The sequence below is a fragment of the Sciurus carolinensis genome, chromosome 7 (assembly GCF_902686445.1).
Source record: "Sciurus carolinensis chromosome 7, mSciCar1.2, whole genome shotgun sequence".
Taxonomy (NCBI): domain Eukaryota; kingdom Metazoa; phylum Chordata; class Mammalia; order Rodentia; family Sciuridae; genus Sciurus; species Sciurus carolinensis.
In genome coordinates, this window is record NC_062219.1 from 10,499,926 (window position 1) to 10,520,613 (window position 20,688).

The 20,688-nt window shown below is 40.2% G+C and overlaps 1 protein-coding gene across 6 annotated transcripts in view; it reads right to left on the reverse strand.

Moving 5' to 3' along the window:
* Arid1b (AT-rich interaction domain 1B) overlaps window positions 1-20,688 on the reverse strand; it is a 389,935-nt gene that overhangs the window by 266,464 nt on the left and 102,783 nt on the right. For all 6 annotated transcript variants that reach the window (XM_047557068.1, XM_047557066.1, XM_047557067.1 and 3 more), the window contains exon 3: window positions 13,403-13,552. In XM_047557068.1, coding sequence (XP_047413024.1) covers window positions 13,403-13,552 — 150 coding nt within the window. The remainder of the gene's footprint in view (window positions 1-13,402; window positions 13,553-20,688) is intronic.

Consider the following 20,688-nt stretch of genomic DNA (forward strand, 5'->3'; position numbering starts at 1 on the left):
ACAACTTAGCAAGACCGTGTGTCAAAATTTAAAAAATAGAAAGGGCTGGGCATGCAGCTTAACTGTAAAGTTTTCCTTGGTTTGAGCCCCAGTACAAGGAAAAGAAAACTGCAGGTGGCTTGGGGGGCGGGGCTACTACACCTAAAAACACCAAGGTTTGAAATTTCTCATTGCTTTACACTAGTGCTTTTTTTATTTTTAAGACCCACCGTGATAAATAACTCTCTAAATAAACTATGACTTACTTAAATGGTGTTACTTCATACAACTCTGGTCTACAAAAAGAATCAGGTTTTTCTGGCTATGAAAGCAGCACTGTGGTTTGAAGCCATGGAGGGAGAGGAATGAAGAGGCTGCCAGCCGTCCAGGTCCTCAAGGCAGAGTTGCGTCAGCAGAAGACTCCCCTCGTCAAGCGAAGGCACTGACAGGTGACAGGCTCTAGCCAGGCAGCGCCTTTCAAGTTCAGCTTCCCTTGATACCTAACAAGGGGCATCTGTCAGGAGACAGCAGAGAAGGTTCCTGGAGAAATGTGTGTCATAATGGGAAATGGGGTCTTTTCCGGAATCTCAGGAGGGCAAGTCAGAACAGGAACTGGAAGTAAAAGGAAAAACTGCTTCTCATTCTATAGGTACCAAGAGTAGAAAAGGAGGTAATGAGAGTTTGCTAAGGAGGGTACAGGAACCAGGGACATGAACCTGTATATGAGACATCGTGATGCTTCAGTCTGTAGAACAGGTCACTCTGTAGTCGTTAGGTTTTCATCTCATCTGTTACTCTTCATGTTAGCAAAGCACCTTGGTGGGAGGTGCTTCCCTGGTATGGAGGTGAGTACTGGCACCCAATAGAAATATAGTTAACATGTCCAATACTGATGTCCAAAACTGATGAAATGAAAAACTAAAAACTTTAAGAACGAAAAATTAAAACTTATGGCATTAAAGAAGTTTTCCTCACTATACAAAAGTTTTAAATCTCATGTAAAATAGTTTAAGAAAATAAGCTAGGATTTTAAAAATTCCTCTAAAATGAAAGCAGCTTCTTCAAATAGCTTGTTAGTTGGTTTGTTTGTTAAGACCTTAAAACAGATGCACTTGTAAAGAAGGGCATGTCCAAGTGCTGAGTGGACACGCTGCCTGGTGAACATGCCCTGCTGCATCCGTCATCCTCTTGGTCTATGACCAGAGAACAGACTGGGCCAGTTCTCTCGTTGAAACTCTCCTCCTGCCCCCAAAGGAGCAGCAGAGAAGAGAAACACAAGTAAAGAAAAAGCAAATGTTAAGAATATGTGATGTTTATGGAGCCTCTGGGTCAACAGCAAATCAGAAAATTACCAATGTCCCAGTTCTTCCCAAGGCAATCAAATCTCCATAATCAATTTATTCCAGAATCACAATATCACATCAGGCAGGTCCAGATCAAGTTCGGAAGTCTGTGGGGTCTCTTTAACTTTGGTGAAACTCAGAAAACAACTACAAAGATTCATTAATAGAAATAAAAGGTAATAAAATAAGAACCATTGCAAAATATACTTTAAAATGTATATATGTGAGCTGGTGGAGGATATAATTTGTTAAGACCTTCTGGAGAGGAATACAGAAAAACACACCAACACTAACAATGCCTGTTTTACCAGCAAGTCCACTGGACTGCAAGTTGCGTGGCCAGTCTATGCAAAGGTTGGCACAGGGCATGCCCAAAGGAGCCAACTATAAGTGTGGTCAACAAAGGCCTGTCGGGGGTTCCAAGAGAAGTTATGAAATCTTAATATCCAGCGGGAAATGTTCACCTTCGTCAATACTGTAAAATCTGCCTGCAATGTGATGTGCTAGCCAATACAGATATTTTGATCAATTACATCAACAGTATTGGACATGTTAACTATATTTCTATTGGGTGCCAGTACTCACCTCCATACCAGGGAAGCACCTCCCACCAAGGTGCTTTGCTAACATGAAGAGTAACAGATGAGATAAAAACCTAACGACTACATAGTGACCTGTGCTACAGACTGAAGCAGAGTGAAGGGGCTGTGACCTTGGTCAGTGTGGCTGGGAGGCCTGGGAGGGCAGCTCGGCTTGAGAGTCTCGCCTTACCACACCCCACCCAGCAGCAGGAGAACTAGGGGTAGAGCGGGACTCTGCACAGACGGTGGATGGAGAATGAATTTGAAACATTACTAACCAAACTGTTAGAGGGGTAGAGTATCCACATTGAGCTGGGGGTGAGGGGACATAAACAGAGCAGATGTGTGGAAAAGGGAGGAGGTTTTTCAAGAGTGGCTTTGGATATACCGGGTTTCAGGAGCCTGTCAGACACATGAATCTGTGATGCCAGGCAGGAGGAGGAGGCACGGAGACAGAAAGGAGAGGCTGAGTTGCAGAGGTGCACTGGGAAGCCACCAGACTGTCCATATCTAGAGCCACGAGACCGAGACTGCACAGGTACAAAGGTGTGGCTCTGACATTGAGCCCTGATTCAGGCTACCACTCGGAGGACGAGGAGATAAAAACCAGAAAGGAGAACAGGGAGTGGCCAGGAGAGAGGCCTGGGAGACAAGCGAGAAAGGAGGCCCCACACTACCAAGTACTCCCGACAGGTCAGAGACGGCGGGCAACGACTGCTTGTTGGGCGGAGCAACAGGCACGCACTGGCCTCTGTGAAAAGCCTTGCTGCATACCGCCTCCTCGCGCTGCTGTACAGAACCGAAGGGGCTGGTGGCTGCCAGGCCTGGGCATCAGGGAGACGCCAGATAAAAGGATGCAAAACTCCAATTAAGAGAAACAAGTTCAAGAGATGATGGTACAACATGGTGACTCCAGTCAATGATGGGCACTATGCTTAAAAACTGCTGAGAGGGGGCGTAAAGGGTTTCACCAAAAAATAACTAGGTGAGGCAGTCAGTAGGACCTGGTCACTGTAACACACACACACACACACACACACACACACACACACACACTTCCAAACAGCGCGCTGTACACAGTAAATAGGTACCGCTGCATCTGTCAATTTAAAAAGAAAAACCGTGTTGAGTTGTTTGACACAGTAGTTCAGTCCATCATGGAGTCCATTCAAGGGGAACGAAAAAAGGAGAGCGCAAGAAAAGCGCAAAACTGGTTTGTGGTTTTGGTCAAGAAAGGTGTTTTTGTTTTGTTCGGTGAGAGAAATGACAGCATGTGTTCATGCTCAAGGGAATGACAGGATGGGAAACTGATGGCCTGGAAGGAGGAGGGACTGGGAGCAATCAGGCACTGAGCATTCCAGAGGGGTGGCTGCAGAGGAAGAAGGCAGCAGGGACGTGAGGCGCGGGCGGTGCTGACTGCCCTCTCCCGACTGCTCCCGTCTGTGCTTTCAGCACCAGTAGCAGCAGCCAGGAGTGGGCGTGAGCCCGGGGCTGGAGACAGAAGGGAATGTCAACCAGCTTTCAGCAAACGCAGCGCTACAGGCAGGGGTCCTCTGGAGTCTGGGCCGTGGGTTTAAAGGCAGGTCTCTCTCTCCTCCCACCCGGCTCTGAATCAGTGGGGAGCTAGGTTCTGGGGCATCAGCAGGTTCATAAGACTGTGACGAGTAATCAGAAGGCGGCACTAGACATGTGGGTGGGGTAAGGAGGAAGGGTGGTGTGAGCAGGTGAGAAGCAGGACAGAATGACTGTCTCAGCGAATTTCAAGAACTAAGCCACCACTGCAATTTTTTTTTTTTCTTCCTGTACCAGGGATTGAACTCAGGGGCACTCAACCACTGAGCCACATCCCCAGCCCTATTTTGTATATTATTTAGAGACAGGATCTCATGAGTTGCACAGTGCCTCGCTTTTGTTGAGGCTGGCTTTGAACTCGAGATCCTCCTGCCTCAGCATCCCGGGCCGCTGGGATTACAGGCGAGCACCACTGCGCCAGCTCACTGCAGATCTTCAGCAGTAGTGACACTCAGTCTCTACTCCCCTGCACTGCTAGAGCTGGTACTACACTGTGTTTTATAATCAGTGTGGTACCCTTTACACTATATTTAAATATGTTACACACATTACCTATTTATTACAGATAATTTAGAATATATAAATAAGGTAAGAGAAAAATTTTAATAGTTGGAAATATTCTTACTTTTACATTATTTATAAATTAGGTCATTTTCACACTTTGGGGGTAACTTGCCCTTTTGTTGTAACCAGTTCTGTGAGTATGTTATTTAAAATGTTTCTCCATATTTTTATCTTACATAATTACTCTTGTCCCATGATGGGTCCCACAGTTTGGAAGTCTACTAGAGCTTTTGAGTGGATGGCACCACCCTTTCCTTTGTCCTGTGGGCCACAGTCACCACCCACCGAGGGGCAAGCCCCTGGCTCTCACAAGCCTTCTAATGCAGATGTGCCCGAGCATTTACTTTGGAAAAACACAATACTTTTTTTATAAATCACTTTCTGTTCTTTCTTAGTTTCTTTCCACGACACTTAGGGCATACTGATGTTTGAAATTCTGTATGGTAACTCACGCTGTATATGAATTTTATTCCAGAAAAATTAAGGAAACGTGACTGACATGCACTGACAAGATTTCAAGGGAGCAGTGTGTTGTCACAGGATAAGAAATGCAGTGAGTCCAGTGGGTCTGTCCCACAAGGAGAAGGGGACATGGACCTGACAGATCTCCCCTCCACACCACACTCACGTAAAAGCAAAAGCACAAAGCTCAGTATCTTGAGTCTCTACAGAAACCAGCTTCACTTTGTGTACAGGAACAGTGTTCTCAATATCATCCGAGTACAGGCTGCATTTTCCAGGAATAAAACACCATGGTTATTGAGAAAAGATCCTGCTTTGTTTTGTTCAGAACTTTACCAGGAGTTACTCGCCATTTTAAAAGATGGCATTGCCACTGACAACTGTGCCTGGGAACGTGCGTCCTTAATACAACACCTCCGTGTCCGTCTCATCCTGCTGTCAAGGGCACATAGATTCCACAGTCACCAAGCATTTGCTGCAGAAGTCTAACGTGGCCATGAGTGAGCACTGACTTAATATTGTAATATATACTATTTTCATTTTCTACATAAAATTAGTGCATTATTCTAATTTATTTGAAATTCTACATGTAGATAGCTTATTTTATCTAGGAACTTCCTTTTAAAATAAAGAGACACTAGGAAATTTCAATATAAAATGAGTATTATCTATATGTTCTAAATTATTTGTAATGAATATCACATTTGTGGAGTTTTAAATTGTAAAAAGGATATTAAAGAACTAGAAAATTTTAAGAGCACCAGCTTCAGCAGTATGGAGATCAGACCAGATGTGCTGAATGTCCACTGAGTGAGATGTCTACAGTACTGGGTAAAGCACCTTTTCTCACCCTTTAGGTGGATCATGGACTTGGCATGAATATGAATGGCCCCCAAAACACGTGAGTACATACAAGGAGTGAAACCCAAGAGCAGGAGACACTGACTGGTGCTGCAGATTTTAATTTCCACCTGCTGACTACACAAATGACAAGAAAAAGTGTACTACCTGACTCACAGCAAGCACACCGGGGCCGGCAGAACTGACGGGAACAGACCTCCCCACTCACTGTCGTGGGTGAGGAGCTTGGACCAGGTGCAAAGAGAAAGGCTGGTCTGCACCTCCAGGTCTCCATGGCCCCGGCAGACGGCAAGTAGCTGGCAGCCGGTGCAAAGGTGGAAACGGAGGCCCTTCACGCCGCCAGGGCGCAACAGCCCCTCCTCTGCACAGGAGAAGCACCAAAAATATGGAAGACATGTTACAACAACCACAGACGAGTGCTTATCTTAAGTCCATGGGCCTCCTTGCAGTGACAGGAAATAGAGGAACAGGTTCGGCCACATGAAGAGAACACAGTCAGACAAGGCCAACAATGATATAATCAAAGTCAGGACACCTGACCCAGTTTTCCCCATCAAGGTACAAATTGAGCAGGGGAAATGGGCTGTTCTAGATCAAAAGGCTTAAGAACTAAATCAATTTATTAACCTTGTTTAAATGCTGCTTGAAACAATGTATTCTAAGGGCATTCTAAGGACAACTGGGGATGGATGAAAGGAATTACATTCAATTTGGCAAGGTGTGGTGACAGAACTGGAGCCGTATCAGAACAGCCCTCACTTTTTACAGGCCTCATGGAGTGGACCATGTGAAGGGGAACTGCTATGCTGCTGATTTAACTGAAAACACTTTGGAGAGAGCAGGGCCTGAGAGAGGAGGGCGAGGAGGAGGACCAGGCACGAAAGCAAACATGGCAAAATATGAGTGATACCACAGCCAGGTGATAGCACAGGAGTGCTGATTATATAATTGTTTATTGGCATGTTAAGGCTTTTTTGTAATAAAAACGTCACAAAACCAATGTTGGAACATGGCCCCAGAAGACTAGCATACACAGGCAACTGGCAAAGACCGATCGATCCTGCTGACAGAATGGAAACCCAGGCCTCCATGAAGCCACCTTCAAAGACAAAGAATTAATGTAAATGTGTGATTGCACAAATGGTATGCCTTGACTCTATGTACAAATAGAGAAACAACATGTATCCCATTTGTATACGATAATAATAAAAAAAAAAGACAAAGAATTAGAAGAAATGGAATTCAAGGATAACAAAAATAATGCATATCAAAATTTTAAGAGATTTAGCCAAAGCAGTACTTAGGAGGAATTTTTTTAGTCTTTTGTTTAGCTCCATGAAACAAAGATTCAAATGAGTATTAATTTGAGTGGAAAAAAAGGAGAAAAATAAATATCAGTAAAGTAGAAAGTGAGATGTAATCAAAAAAGAGCAGAACATAATTAATTTCTTAAAAAGAGTATGTAATAGAGAAGACAAAATTGCTTTGAAAAAGCTTTTATCAAGAATTTAAAAAGGAGCAAATTAGCGAGACCCTAAGCAACTCAGCAAGACCTGTCTCTAAATAAAATATTAAAAAGGGTTGGGAATGTAGCCCAGTAGTTAAGTGCTCCTGGGTTCAATCCCCAGTAACAAAAAGAAAAGAAAGAAAGAAAAAGCATTATTAACTTAAGTGCCTTAACTCTGGATGTTAAAGAGTTTAAATTAAGAATAATATAAACTTTTTTAACATAAAGATGAAAAATTAGATTTTTCAATGGATAAATTCCTATATACATGCATACACACAAACTGATTCAAGAAGAAAGTTTAGAATTCTTATACCTATAATTACACACAAAAAAAATGGAATGATGAGTTTAAAAATCAAGAATGAGACAAAAGCTAAAAATTAAGAGTGTTACCAGGGCTTTACAAAATCACTTCCACCAAACATTCCAACAACAGATAATTCCAACCTCACAAAAATTCTTCCAGTGATTTAGGAAATGGACCAGTCCCAAATTCAGTTTACAAACCTCCACAGTAGATACCAAAACCTCACAAAGATAATTACAGTTCAATCCCATCCATGAAACCTAAACGAATGTTACTAAACTTAATCCAATAGTGTATTAAAAAAGACAATATATCAAGAGGCTAGGTTATTCCAGAAACTAGATCTGGAATAACACTTTTTTGAACAAAAAAAAGAGGGTATTTTTACCTTTTACCATAGTGACAGGTTATAAGGGAAAACAAAGTGATATTGGGGGGAGGGCATAAAATTTAGCATCCATCATGAAAAATACATCGTAGCAAACTAGAAAAGAAGGGGACTACCTAAGCCAACAGTAGACTGCTACAAAAAGAAAAAAGAAGGAGCAAAGAAAAGGAAAAGAAAGAGTAAGCATTATAGTTAATGAGAAATGTTGAAGGCCTTCCTTTTTTTTTTTTTTCCTTTCGGTGCTAGGGATTGAACCCAGGGCCTTCTGCATGCTAGGCAAGCACTCTACAAACTGGGCTATATCCCCAGCCCAAAGGGCTTCATTTTTAACTAGGGAGATTACGGGAATGGCCAGTCAGTCCTCTTAAACAATGCACTTAGAGAGGTGAGTCCTGCAGAAACAGGCAAACAAAAGAAGTGGGAAGGTAGTGATTTTAAAGTATTTTTTAATATGAAAAACTTGAGAGAACCAAGAAGCAATGAGAATTAGTAGCATTAAAAGAACTGGCTGGGCACACAAAAGGTACTACACAGAGTTGTCACATCTGTGTACACTAACGGCTACAAAAATAAAGCACATAGGAATACCCCCAATACAAAGTGGAGCAGCTCTTTGAAGAATATTCTAAAAGAAATTAAAAACTACCTAAACAAATGGAGAACAATGCCATTCGGGAGGAGGAGGGGCGGGGAGTGGAGACAAGGAGAGGGCTGAGAATCTGCGAGCTGCAGGGGGCTGCAGCACCCCTGGTGCAGGAACAAGCCAGCTGGGCAGCTTCAGGCAGGAGGAAAGACTGAATGTCCCTGTCTAACTGACTCTTCCTTATCCCTGGTGGCCCTCCGCCTGCCTACTACCTAATCCCCAAAATGCCCCCAGTTCCTTGAGAGCAGCCAGTTTAGGACTAAACCTTGCTTCCCTAATCCTTCCTATAACCATCTAGCACACACCAGACCCTATGAAACAGCCCCAGTCCCAATCCGTTCATGATGCTGCTGAGGCTCCTTGGGACAGCATCCTCTCTAGCCTGCAACAATCAAAACTAAATAATCCAATTTTATTTTATGTGTTCCTGACCTTTGGTCAATTGGCTTTAACAAGACAAAAATCATTTGAGTAAGTACCTTCATTTGTTTTACCATTTTTCTTTTACAAGTACCATCTCTGTTTCAGTGAAAAAGGTATTATGAAAGAAAAGACCCAATTATAAGAACAACAAAAAGACAAAATTCTTAGGGAAAAGCATAGTAAGAAATGAAGTGTGTGTGTGAAAAAAAATAAGAAAATTCTGCAAAAGAATAATGATACATTAACCTTATCAGATACTAAATTGTAATTAAAACAGCAAAGTATTGATGCATTAATAGAAGGATCAAGTGAGAAGAATAGAAATTCCAGAATAACCCTAAACACAGCACCAAAGAAAATTCAGCATATGATAAAGTGACATTTCCAATCAGTTAAGGGAAGACAGCTGCAAAAGTTAATTCTGTGTGGTAATTTGGAGGGTGTTTTTCGATGAATTTAACAATTTAGAAGGGTGACTTAAGTCAAGCAGATTGTCTTCCATAATGTGAGTGGGCTTCATGCAATTACTCTGAAGACCACACTACAATAAAAAGACCAGCGTTCCCTGGGAAGAGGGACTTCAGCAGATGCCTCTGACCTCATCTGCATCAGCAGCTCTCTGGGGTCTCCAGCCAGCCAGTTCACACTGAAATTTTTGGACTTGCCAGCCTCTATTCCTATTATCATAAATAATACTACATACACACATCTTGTTTCTTTGAAGAACTCCAATACAATAATCTACACATGAAAAGATGAATAACCAATTAGCCATCTAGAAAAAGTCAATTAGGCTGGACCCTATCTCTCTCCCCAGATTGCAAAAAATAAAACATAAAACTGAATGTACAAAAACACTATAAAATGACATGGGAGAGTTGCTTCATGACCCTAGAAGTGTGGAAGGTCTTTTGAACTCCCACCACAAACAAAATCCAGAAATCAATGAAAGAAGAAATTAATAATTCTGACTACATAAAAATTTTAAAGAACAAAAAACCCTCTGCATTACCAAAAACCTGCCGTAACTAATGTCAGAAGACAAAATGACTAGATTGGGTGGCAGTAAGTCATCATGACAAACATCCCATCTCCCTAACAAAGATTTTTCAAAAATCAATCTTTAATGTCCAATAACTGAATTTTAAAAATCAAGATTAAAAAGACAATGAATTTACAGACCCAGGAAAAAAAGCATAAATGCTTCTAAAAATATGATGAAACTCCTCATCACTCATTAACAAGATAACTGTAAACTAAAACCCTAGTTTGGACTGGCAAATATCCAGAGGCCTTCATAAATCACACCACAGATTATACAGGGAACAGCCCTCTCTCACCTGGACAGTGGGGGTGTACTGGTGGACCTGGTGGACCTGATAGAGTGCAATCCAGCAAATCTTCGAGAAGAGCAAATGTACCTTTTGATACAGCAAGTTGTTCTTAGGAATCTGTCCTACAGATATTACTGTGTTTATGAAATGACACATACTTAGTTTATCAGGGCAACATTGTTTGAACTAAATTATCACAAATGACCATCAAAGAGAACTGGCTAAACATATTATGGTATGTCCATAAAATGGAATAGATCTATAAAGAAGAATGAGGGATCGCTCATGTTCTCCTTTAAAGAGATCTTCAGAAAATATATCTAAATGAGTAGGAGGAATGGGATGATCAAAAACAAAAAAAAAACACAAAACACAAACAAACAAAAACTATAAACAGAGTGTGTACGATATATTAAAGTATGCTATCATTGGTATAAAAACAGAGTAAAACTAATATGACACTTTGCAATCTCCAGAAAAATATACAATAAACTAATAAAATGGTTATCTAGCAAAGGGTGAGGAAGGTGGTGAAGGGGGGGAAGTATAATTAAGATGGGAAAGGTACTTTTCTCTGTATCCTTTCCTTGTACTTTTTAAATTTTGGAAACACAGGAATGTGTTGATTAACTATAACATTAAACATGTTACAAACTGTTATCTGGTGTAGTAGCACACAACTATAATCCCAACTACTTGGATGAGGCAGGAGGATTGCCAAGCTGAGGTCAGTCTCAGCAACTTAGGGAGACCCTGTCTAAAAATAAAAGTTAAAATTAAAAGGGCTGTGGATATAGCTCAGTGTTAGAGTGCTTGCCTAGCATGTGGGAGGCTCTGGGTTCGATCCCGAGTACTGCCAAAACAAAACCCAAAAGAAGGTAAAAACACAAAGTGAGGTATCCTAATGAAACCCTAAAATTAGCTTTTGTATCAATCATATTACCCAAAGTCATAAAATATTATTTGCTGAGTGCCTTCTATGAAATCAACAGGTTTTATATATATATATATATATATATATATATATATATATATATATATTATGCTTAGAGAGGAAAAAGAAAGTTCGCATGAAAGAATCTTCTTATTGTTATGAAATATCAATTAAACCAAATACAGTTGAACTTACCAGGTTTTTAAATGTACATGAATTCGGTATTCTAAGTTCTTTATTAAAATTTGACCAGCTTGTAATAATATTCTATTAGTATCTTTTATTTTGTTTTAGGATTGATTTGGGAGTATTATTTTGGTGTGGGAGGTGGTAACTTTGTCTACAAAGCTAGAACTCCTTTCTTAGAGGGTCATGTCCCAGATCTACCAGGCCTTCTAACTCCCTAGACACCAGGATTGGTCCTGTCAAATCAGACCATCTGACTACATCAGTTAAATATCTCCACTTTCAACCCTTTTATACTACAATGAGTGTAATGAAACTTAAAAATTATAATAATAATAGTAAATAAATAAACACGCAGGCTGGGATATAGCCCAGTGGCAGTGTTTGCCTTGCATTTGCAAAGTCCTGAGTTCGATCCCCAGTTCCAAAAGAAAAGAAAAGAAAAAAAAAAACCCTCAGATAATTCTATAGTTCATGAGTTTGAACATAAGAAAAAAATTCCAACACACTTTGAGGAATTTTGGTTTTATTCAGAATATAAAAAAATAACCATATTCATATTAAAGAATCATGATTCTCTATTATTTCTTACCATATAATTTACTGTATTTGAATCAATAAAATAAAGGTACCATCAACATACAAGACAGACTTCAATTTAGCACATTAAAACAATATTCATTATAGTAAGATTCTACCTGCACTATGCTTTCAATATTTAAATGTGAAGGATATTAAATAACTAATTGCCATCTGCTGGAAGTCATCAGTGAATGCTGCATAAAGGAAGTAAATTTGAGCTTGGTCTTGAAGGAAATGACAGGCACTCAGAATCTTTAATCAAATTGGTTTTACAATCAGAGATTCATTTCAGCACACTAGAGTAAAATGAGTAATGTAATCTCTCTATTCAGTCCTTAAATTTTGATGACATGACAAAACATTCTATGTCTACAGATAAGTTCAATAAGTCGCTGAAAGCCCCTTGAAAAGCCTATAACTTTTCTATCGAAACCCCAGATACCAGTCTCTTTCACTTGAAAGGAGCTGATATTTGAAGTGCTTTAAAACGTTCACACACTTTAATAAAAGTTAGACCAGACAGCTCTGAGATAATGCACCTCCCTACTGCTAGAGGCTCTATATAACCCTAGCTATATTACCAAAATTTTGCAAACACATATGCAGAAAGCAAAATTTGTACAGGATCTTGAATCTTTCTTGGGGTTTTAACATGATTTGTTTAAAGTCATAAACTCTCTTTAGAACCCTATAATCAAAGTCACATGGGAGCTGACTCCAACAAATCCAAGAAACTTACTTAAGAAATTCACTAAACTGACCAAAATTTAAGCTCCATATAGTTTTAGTTTTGGCTTATGATCAACAATCTATTCAAACTATAAAAGAAGCACTTTAAAAATGAAAAAGTTCATGAAGTTCTCTTCACCCCACAAAAGAGAAAAGAGGGGACAAGATTAAAATGGAAAGCTGCATTCTGATGCTTCTGACTGGCAGCAGCACTCTGACAATCTCACTGTGTTCAGAGCCAGAGTCCCTGCTCAGGACTCCACTGTACTGCACGCCAAAGTGACAATCTCTAATACAACACGGAACTCAATCACTTCACCAAGTACACATGTACTATTTTTCTTAATCATGTAAACTCAAATATATGGCCCAATAACATAAAACAGTATTTTAATGAGGCTAATTTAAACTAGAAACTGTTTAACATACTTAAAGCAGATGATTCCCATTAGTATTTTAATATATTATAATTGAAGTGATTATCTGTTTATAAGCTAGTTTAAGGAAAATAACACTATCAAAAGGCAACATTTTCACCCAGTAGCACTTAATAATAAAACACCACCAACAAAAAGAAGTCAAGATAAAAATATCACGTATGTGCCAACTAGTAGGATCAGGCAAAACCACTCTCCCAAACAAGCCTTAACACAATGGCAGAGCACTTTCTTGAAAGATTTAGAAGGCAAATGACAAAGAACATGAAATGAGTGACACTTTCTGCTGTCACCAATCAGAAATGCAAGCAGCTATTACACAAGTCACTCTTCCCACACTTCAATCTCAAACATGCAGGAAAGAAGGAAGGAATCGGGGGTGGGGAGGGAGGGAAAGGAGGAGGAAGAGAAGGAGCAGAGAGGAACAGAGTTACATTAGGTTACAGGTTTGCATGTTCTCAAAACTACCTCTGTTTTCTACTGAAAACACAATTATTAAAATGGTCTGCCTCTGAACACAGGCCTGGAGGAGAAAACAAGCCCTGGGGGGCAGTGGGCCATGCTCACCTGCTGCGGCTGGTACCTCTGCTGGGACTGGGATGGCAGATACTGCGCCTGGGGCGGGAGGTGCGGGGGCTGGGGCTGCTGGTTGTAATATGGCTGTTGGCCTTGTTGGCAGTAGCCACTCACACCTTGCTGTCCATACTGAGGTGGCATCTGTCAAAAAGTCAAGCAAAGCAAATGAGAAAATCAAAATATGCAATTAAGTGAAATCAAATATGCTTTCAATTCAGTAACATGGTGTGGATTCTTGGCTAAGCAATTGGATTCAATATTTTTAATCCTCTTTATTACATAAATCAACATACTGCCTTCTCTTCACATGCTACCAATGAAGTCAAAGATAATTTGACTTTACCTTTAAAAATCATATTTTATCAGATAAGTATTGATAATGCCATAAAAAATCTAGTGAGGAAAAAAAGCTCCTAACACTGATATTTTAAAAGTGTCTCTGCTGAAAGAGTCAAAGAGGCATTATGTTAAATCCATTCCCATGCAACAGTGAAAATTAACATGAAATTCACACAATCTATGTCAACTCACTGATATTTTGTAGGATGCCTATGGTTTGGGTGCAAACTGTGCAAGTCTGTTTCCAAGTTCAGAAAAACTAAAGTTAGAATATCCCAATTACATTTCTAACAGATATGAGCCACTTACGTTGGCAATTCCACTCACTGTTTTTGCTAAAAAGATATGCATTCCTTTACCATCAAATGAAACCCTCTGAAAGCAATACCCTTTACAGTTTGGAGTTTAAATGTCCCTCACAGGCCCATGTATAATAGATGAGGCCTAATGGGAGGTCTTGAAGGCACTGCAGCCCTTGAAGGGGCCTGGGAGACCCCAGCACCTTTCTCACTATTTTTGTTCCTGACATTGAGATAAGAGGTCTTGCTCTACCACATGCTCCTGCCAGGATGGCCTGCTTCGCCACAGGCCTTCAAAACTATGAGGCCATCTGACCCTGGGCGAGGACCACCGAAACTGTGAACCAAAAGAAACCTTCTCCAAGTTAATTATCTCGGGTGTTTCTTATAATGATGGAAACTGACCGATGCTGCAAATACATAGAAAACAATACTATGTGTATCAAACCACCAGTGCGAGTTTCTGAAGGAAAGATATTCATAACTAGTTGATAGAACAGGTAATAATAGATTGATTAATTAATTAATAATAAAGCACAATGTAAATGTGAGACGAATAGACCAAAGTGGCCTAAATCAATCTTCTCCATCTCTTATTTACATGAGCCTAAATATTCGTGAAAACATTTTTCAGAGGAAAAAGCTTCCTTGTGCAATCAATACACCATTAATATTATCTTCAGATTTTTTTAAATGAGTATTTTTGAAGTGTTTTAAAATAAGAAATCTTTTGATTTTTTTTCTTTTCCCTCCCAATTAAGGGAAAGAGCAAGATAGGAAAAGAAAAACAAGACAAAGAACACTCCAGAGCCGAGAATGGTGAAGTCATTCTGTTAATACCACAATATGGTTCCTTTGGGAACTCCAAGAACTTGAGTCCCATAAGCCCACACACTCAAGAAATTAAGGAGTACCAGATACACACTGAACAGTCAAATTCACTATACAAACACCAAAGAAGGCAAAAGAATGAATGGCAAAGGAGGAAAATTTAAAACATTCTACATCTAAGACAAATTAGTACCGTATTTCTTTCAATGTAATCCAGATTATTTTAAAAATCTGTCAGCAATGATCACAAAAACCAAGGCCACAATGGCTCACAACATCTCTTATCACACAGAGCCTGCAACATTAGAGCAGACAAGTTTGCAGTGAAAAGCCATTTAACAGCACAGTTGAATTCCTCGCTTTTATTTATTTTACAGCTTGACATTTCATAATGCATGTATGTCCCTGCCACAAACCAAGCCAAAGAATTTCCATAAAATACAACTCCACATGCTAGAACACCATACACCACTACACATCCTCCTGTTCAACACCCATATGTTTGATTTGATATCTAATACTATATTTCACACAAGCATCTTTGCAGTTTGATTTGAAGCAGTGAGGATAACACTTTTGCTAGTGTTAAAATGACTGTAAAGCTCAGTCAACACAGCCAGCAACTCCCCTAGGAGTTATGCTTGAATATGTTGACTTGCTGCTTTACAGAAACCCTAATGTACAATACCAAAGTGCTGCTGGGGAGGAGGGTTCTATCTACTAAGCAAGACAACCCCAGGACATATTGCAGGAACCTACTAACACCAGAGCAGTCACAAACTTACTATCCATTCTAACTCTGGGATGCTTGGGATAGGTCAGGGGGCCAGGAGGCTAGAGGAGGGCATAAGCAAATCATCCACAAAGCCACCATAACTAGCAAAACTAAGCAAACTGCAGAGGGAAAACCATCTAAAACACACGCTTGAGTCCCATAGCCCTGGTCGCTATCTTTGGCTGTTAACAAATGATCGCCATCCTCTTAAGCATGTGGTCTAGTTCATGTTTTTGGGACCAACTTGACTGACACCTCACTCTGCAAGCCTGGAATGAGGAAACCTAAAATGTAATACAGCTAGGCTCTCCAGCAGACCTGGGGCTTGGTGCCACTTCCTGGCCCTGGTCTACAGTCCTGAACTGGAGCCAGAACAGATCAGACACGACTAAGTTCCAGTTTAGCTAAAGCACCTCTGGGTTAGAAATGCATGAAATCAAAATCCAATTCCCACTGTTCCTGAGTTGTGTGGATTTGGTCAACCAAAAAACTTATTTGTCACACATCTTCAACTGCAAAATGGTGTCATGTTATTAATTATTAATAATTTATTACTATGTACTGACTGTGTAGTCAGAAATTTAATAATCCTACCTGGAAGTTTATGCAGATATTATTATTACTTATTAAATTTATAAATAGTAGAGCTATCTCTAACCTATTAACTATTTTCTAAGTATAATATTTAAAGGCCCATTTCTTAATATAATAAATATCTACAGGTACCTGAACTCAGGTCCAGTTTTTTTTTTTTTTTTTTTTTTTTTTTTTGGTACCAGGGATTGAATCCAGGGTTCCTTAATGACTGAGCCACACCCCCAGCCCTTTTTAATTTTTTTATTTTGAGACGAGGTTCCACTAAGTCGCTTAGGGCCTCACTAAATTGCTGAGGCTGACTGTGTACTCACAATCCTCCAGCCTCAGCCTCCTGAGCCGCTGGGATTATAGGTGTGCACCACCACGCCCAGCTTAAGGTCTGATTTGTTAACGATCATTACTAGTTCAGTTTTAGTCATTCCAGACACAAGGTTTTCAAAGATCTAATGTATGCTTTTCAGACTTCTTAAACTGAAGAATCTCTATCACATGCCTAAAACTGACATGGAAGGTATCAGAGTCCCCTGTCCGCTTGGATTAGTTCTGCCATCTTTCTTCAGGCCACCACTCATCACTCTGACCTCAGCCCTCAACCCGACCCCAGTATTCTTGATGTACTTCCAAGGTGCTGAGGCCTGAGGAGCCCAGGCACGTTGTCCAACTGAGAGCAACACAGAGGACTAGTCCATGTGCATTTGTCCCGAGCTCTGGGAGGCCTCTTTTGGCTATTGAGTTTTTCTTAAATTTTTCTCTTGATTCTAAACCACATTCAGGACAACTACAACAATCACCAGACTGTGTATTATTTATGACCACACACATAGTAAATATCAACCAAAAAGGAAATATATGTCTCTCTCTGAGAAGGGAGAAGGGACAGACAGGGTAAGACTTCAGCCTTGCATTTTTCTCCTTTAAAAAAAGACATGTAGCTGGGCACAATGGTGCACACCTGTAATTCCCACAGCTCAGAAGGTTGAGGCAGGAGGATCTTGAGTTCAAAGCCAGCCTCAGCAACTTAGCGAGACCCTGTATCAAAATAAAATATAAAAAGGGATGGGGATATAGCTCAATGGTAAAGCATATCTGGGTTAAATTCCCAGTGACAAAAAAAAAAAAAAAAAAAAAAAGTGGGGCTGGGGTGTGGTAGGGCGTGCACAGCATATAACACAAATGCAGCACAATCTATACTCTCACAATCTTAGTGCAGCTACACAGAGTGCTGTACGTTTCAAGATCTGTCCCTCATGCCCCGTGTTACAGAAAAGAGGCAGAGGGGAGCTAACACACACACAGGGAGGGGTCCCTTCCAGAATGGGGCTCTGTCCACTGCTTTACTAATTAGGTCCACTTAGCTCCAGAGACCCACATCCTCTTGCTGGGAAGGATGTGCCTGAAGCAGGCCAAGATGGCAGACATCACAGGTCCACACAGGCTGCTCTGTCTGTAACTCAAAGGACTATGAGCCAGCATTTCCTTGTGGCTCCTACAAAGGGATACTCATCTAACTCACAAAATTAGTTCTATAGTCAAAAAAGCTTGAGAAATGAGCGTACTATAAAAATAAAGCATACTATGTTTGTAAATTAAAGGATCTGTGAATTCCTTAAGCAGTCAGGGGACTATCTGCCTCAAAAATCAGGATCTCCTCACCTGCATCTATCACAGGCAGCCCAGCCACCCTGTGAGGTGGAACCTCTCGGGCAGTCCTTGCTGGTGTAAGTCATCAGTGTATGCAGAATGCCTGATCTCTAGGAAGAGCTCAGTGAAATGTCTGCTACTGAACCTCCCAGAATACATACAAAAATTTCATACCCAACAAGGTAGATGTGAGAGCTTCTGCCTTGAACTAAACGAGGGTCCAGCCCAATTCTACTTCCATGCACAAGGGCTCATGAAAACTTACCGCACAGATACCACCATCCTCCTTGACATGAGCTCTGAAGTACTGGTACTGACACAGCCCACTTTCTATCCTGGACTTGCTGTCTCTGTATCAGGTAATCTACTTACATTATCAACTTGTCCCTTCTTTGGCAGGAAAACAATTTATGAAAAAAAGAAATAATTTGGTGTTGTCCTGAAACATACCACAGACACACCTGATGTGATGAAAACTCCCCACCTCTCCATTCTGACATAGTTCTTTGTGATATATAATGGGATGAGCACTTCAATGGTCCAGATTAAAGATCTACTGTTTTCTTTTTTTACTGTGCTAAAATGTACATAAATTTACCACCTTAACTATTTTTAAGTGTGCTGTTTAGTGACAGTGAGTACAATCGCACCACTGTGCAACCATCACCACCGCCATCCATCCCCAAAACCTCATCATCCCAAACTCAAGCTGTACCCATGAAACAGCATCTCCATCTTCTTCTCCCCTACCCCAGTCCCTGGCACCAACAGTTCAACTTTCTCTCTCTGAGTTTGGTTTTTCTTGCTCGCTCACCTAGGTGGAAACACACAATATTGTCCATTAGGCTGGTTCACTTCACCTAGCAGTGTCTTCGAAGTCCAACCATGCTGTTGCACGTGTCTGAACCTCCTTCCTTTTCACAGACCATATGTTTTGTTTATCCATTCACCTGGTAGACACGTGGGTTGTTTCTAACTTGTTTACTGTGAACACTGCTGCTCTGAACATGGGTTTACGAGACTCTGAGATGCTGCTTTCTCTTCTTTGGGTATATGCCCAGGAGTACAATTGCTGCAGCATATGGCAATCCTATGTTTAGATTTTGAGGAACTGCCACGCTGTTTTCCACGGCAGCTGTACCATTTTACCAACAGTGCACAAAGGTTCTGATTTCTCCACATCCCTAATGACACTTGTTATTTTCTGCTGCCCTCTTGTCAAAACAGCCTTCCTAACGGGTGTGAAATGTTATCATCTCATTTGATTTTGATTTGCATTTCCCTAATGATCAATGACACTGAGTGAGCATCTTTTCAAGAGTTTATTGACCAAACATATATTTTCCATGGAACAGTATCTATGAAAAAGTCCTCTGCCCAATTTTTAATTGAGTTGTTTGTTGTTGAATTGCAGGAGTGCTTTTTGTCATCTGAATATCAGTCCCTCATCAGAACTTGAAGCCACCTTATCCTATTCCTTGGGTTGCCTTTTTGCTCTCTTGATAGCATCCTTTGATGCATGGACAGTTTTAATTCTGATGTCATTTACCTTATCTACTTTTCTTTCATTGCCTATGCTTTTGGTGTCATATCCAAGAAACCACTACCAAATCCAATGCCACAAAGGTTTTCTCCTAAAAGTTTTATAGCTTTACAGTTTTGTTAGCACGTACATTGAGGATTATGGTTCAATGAGAACTTCTGGATACAGTATAAGGTAAGGAACAGAATTCCATTCTTTCAAAAGACTCCATGTAATTTTTACATCAGCTTCAGATACTTTTGTTCATAAAAGTACAGTTTGGTACTTATACTTCCCTCCAGAGTATTATACTGAATGTATAATACTCAACACACCATATGATTTGTTTCTATGAAGTTCAAAATCAGACAAAATTAATTTCTTATCATAGAGATCACAATAATAGTTGTGGGATATAGGGACTGACTGGAAAGAGGCACAAAGAAACCTTCTGGGAATGACAGAAATATTCCAGATCTTAATTTGGATGGTGGCTTCATGGGTATACACATCTGTCAAAACTCATCAAACTACACACTTAAAATCTGGGCATTTTATCACAGGCAAACTGTACCTGAACAACACTGACAGAACATGTACATGCATTCGGCACGAAGCAGCATCTGGACTGTGGCCTCACCTCTTCCACAGCCTGCAACACAGGTTAACGCTTCTGCTTACACCATGCCTGCCTTACTTATGCTGAGAGGAAACTTTCCATGGGATACTAATGACTGCGCCTCGAAGCTTAACAGAGTTCTCACGTTTTCACCTGATGCAATCCAAAACATTACAGAGCAATAAGGCGCACTGAAATAATCATGGCAAATATGCATACTCAAATACTTAAGGCAAAACACAGTATTATAGATACAGTATACCTTTGACTCAGAATTCTATTTCTGGAAATTTATCTTCAGAAAAAATACGAGGTAAGTTAGTAAACATTTGTATAGCAAGGCGTTCCCGACTCAAAAATAAGGAAACAGCCTATGCCATGGACAAGGATTGATTAAAGGATGGGAAATTTAATACCACTTTGGAGTCATTAAAAATAATGATAATTATAGATAACATATTTAACAATAAAAAATTCTGTCATAGATTGCTGGGGTGGGGTAGAAGGGGTAGCAGGTACATGTGTGTATGTATATGTGTGTTATAAAACATAAAATAATGTTATTTTTAATATGAAAATGTGATGTGTAAAGAATTAATAGCCTAGAAGACTACATAACAATTTTTATCAGTCCTTAAACCTATCCAAAATTTT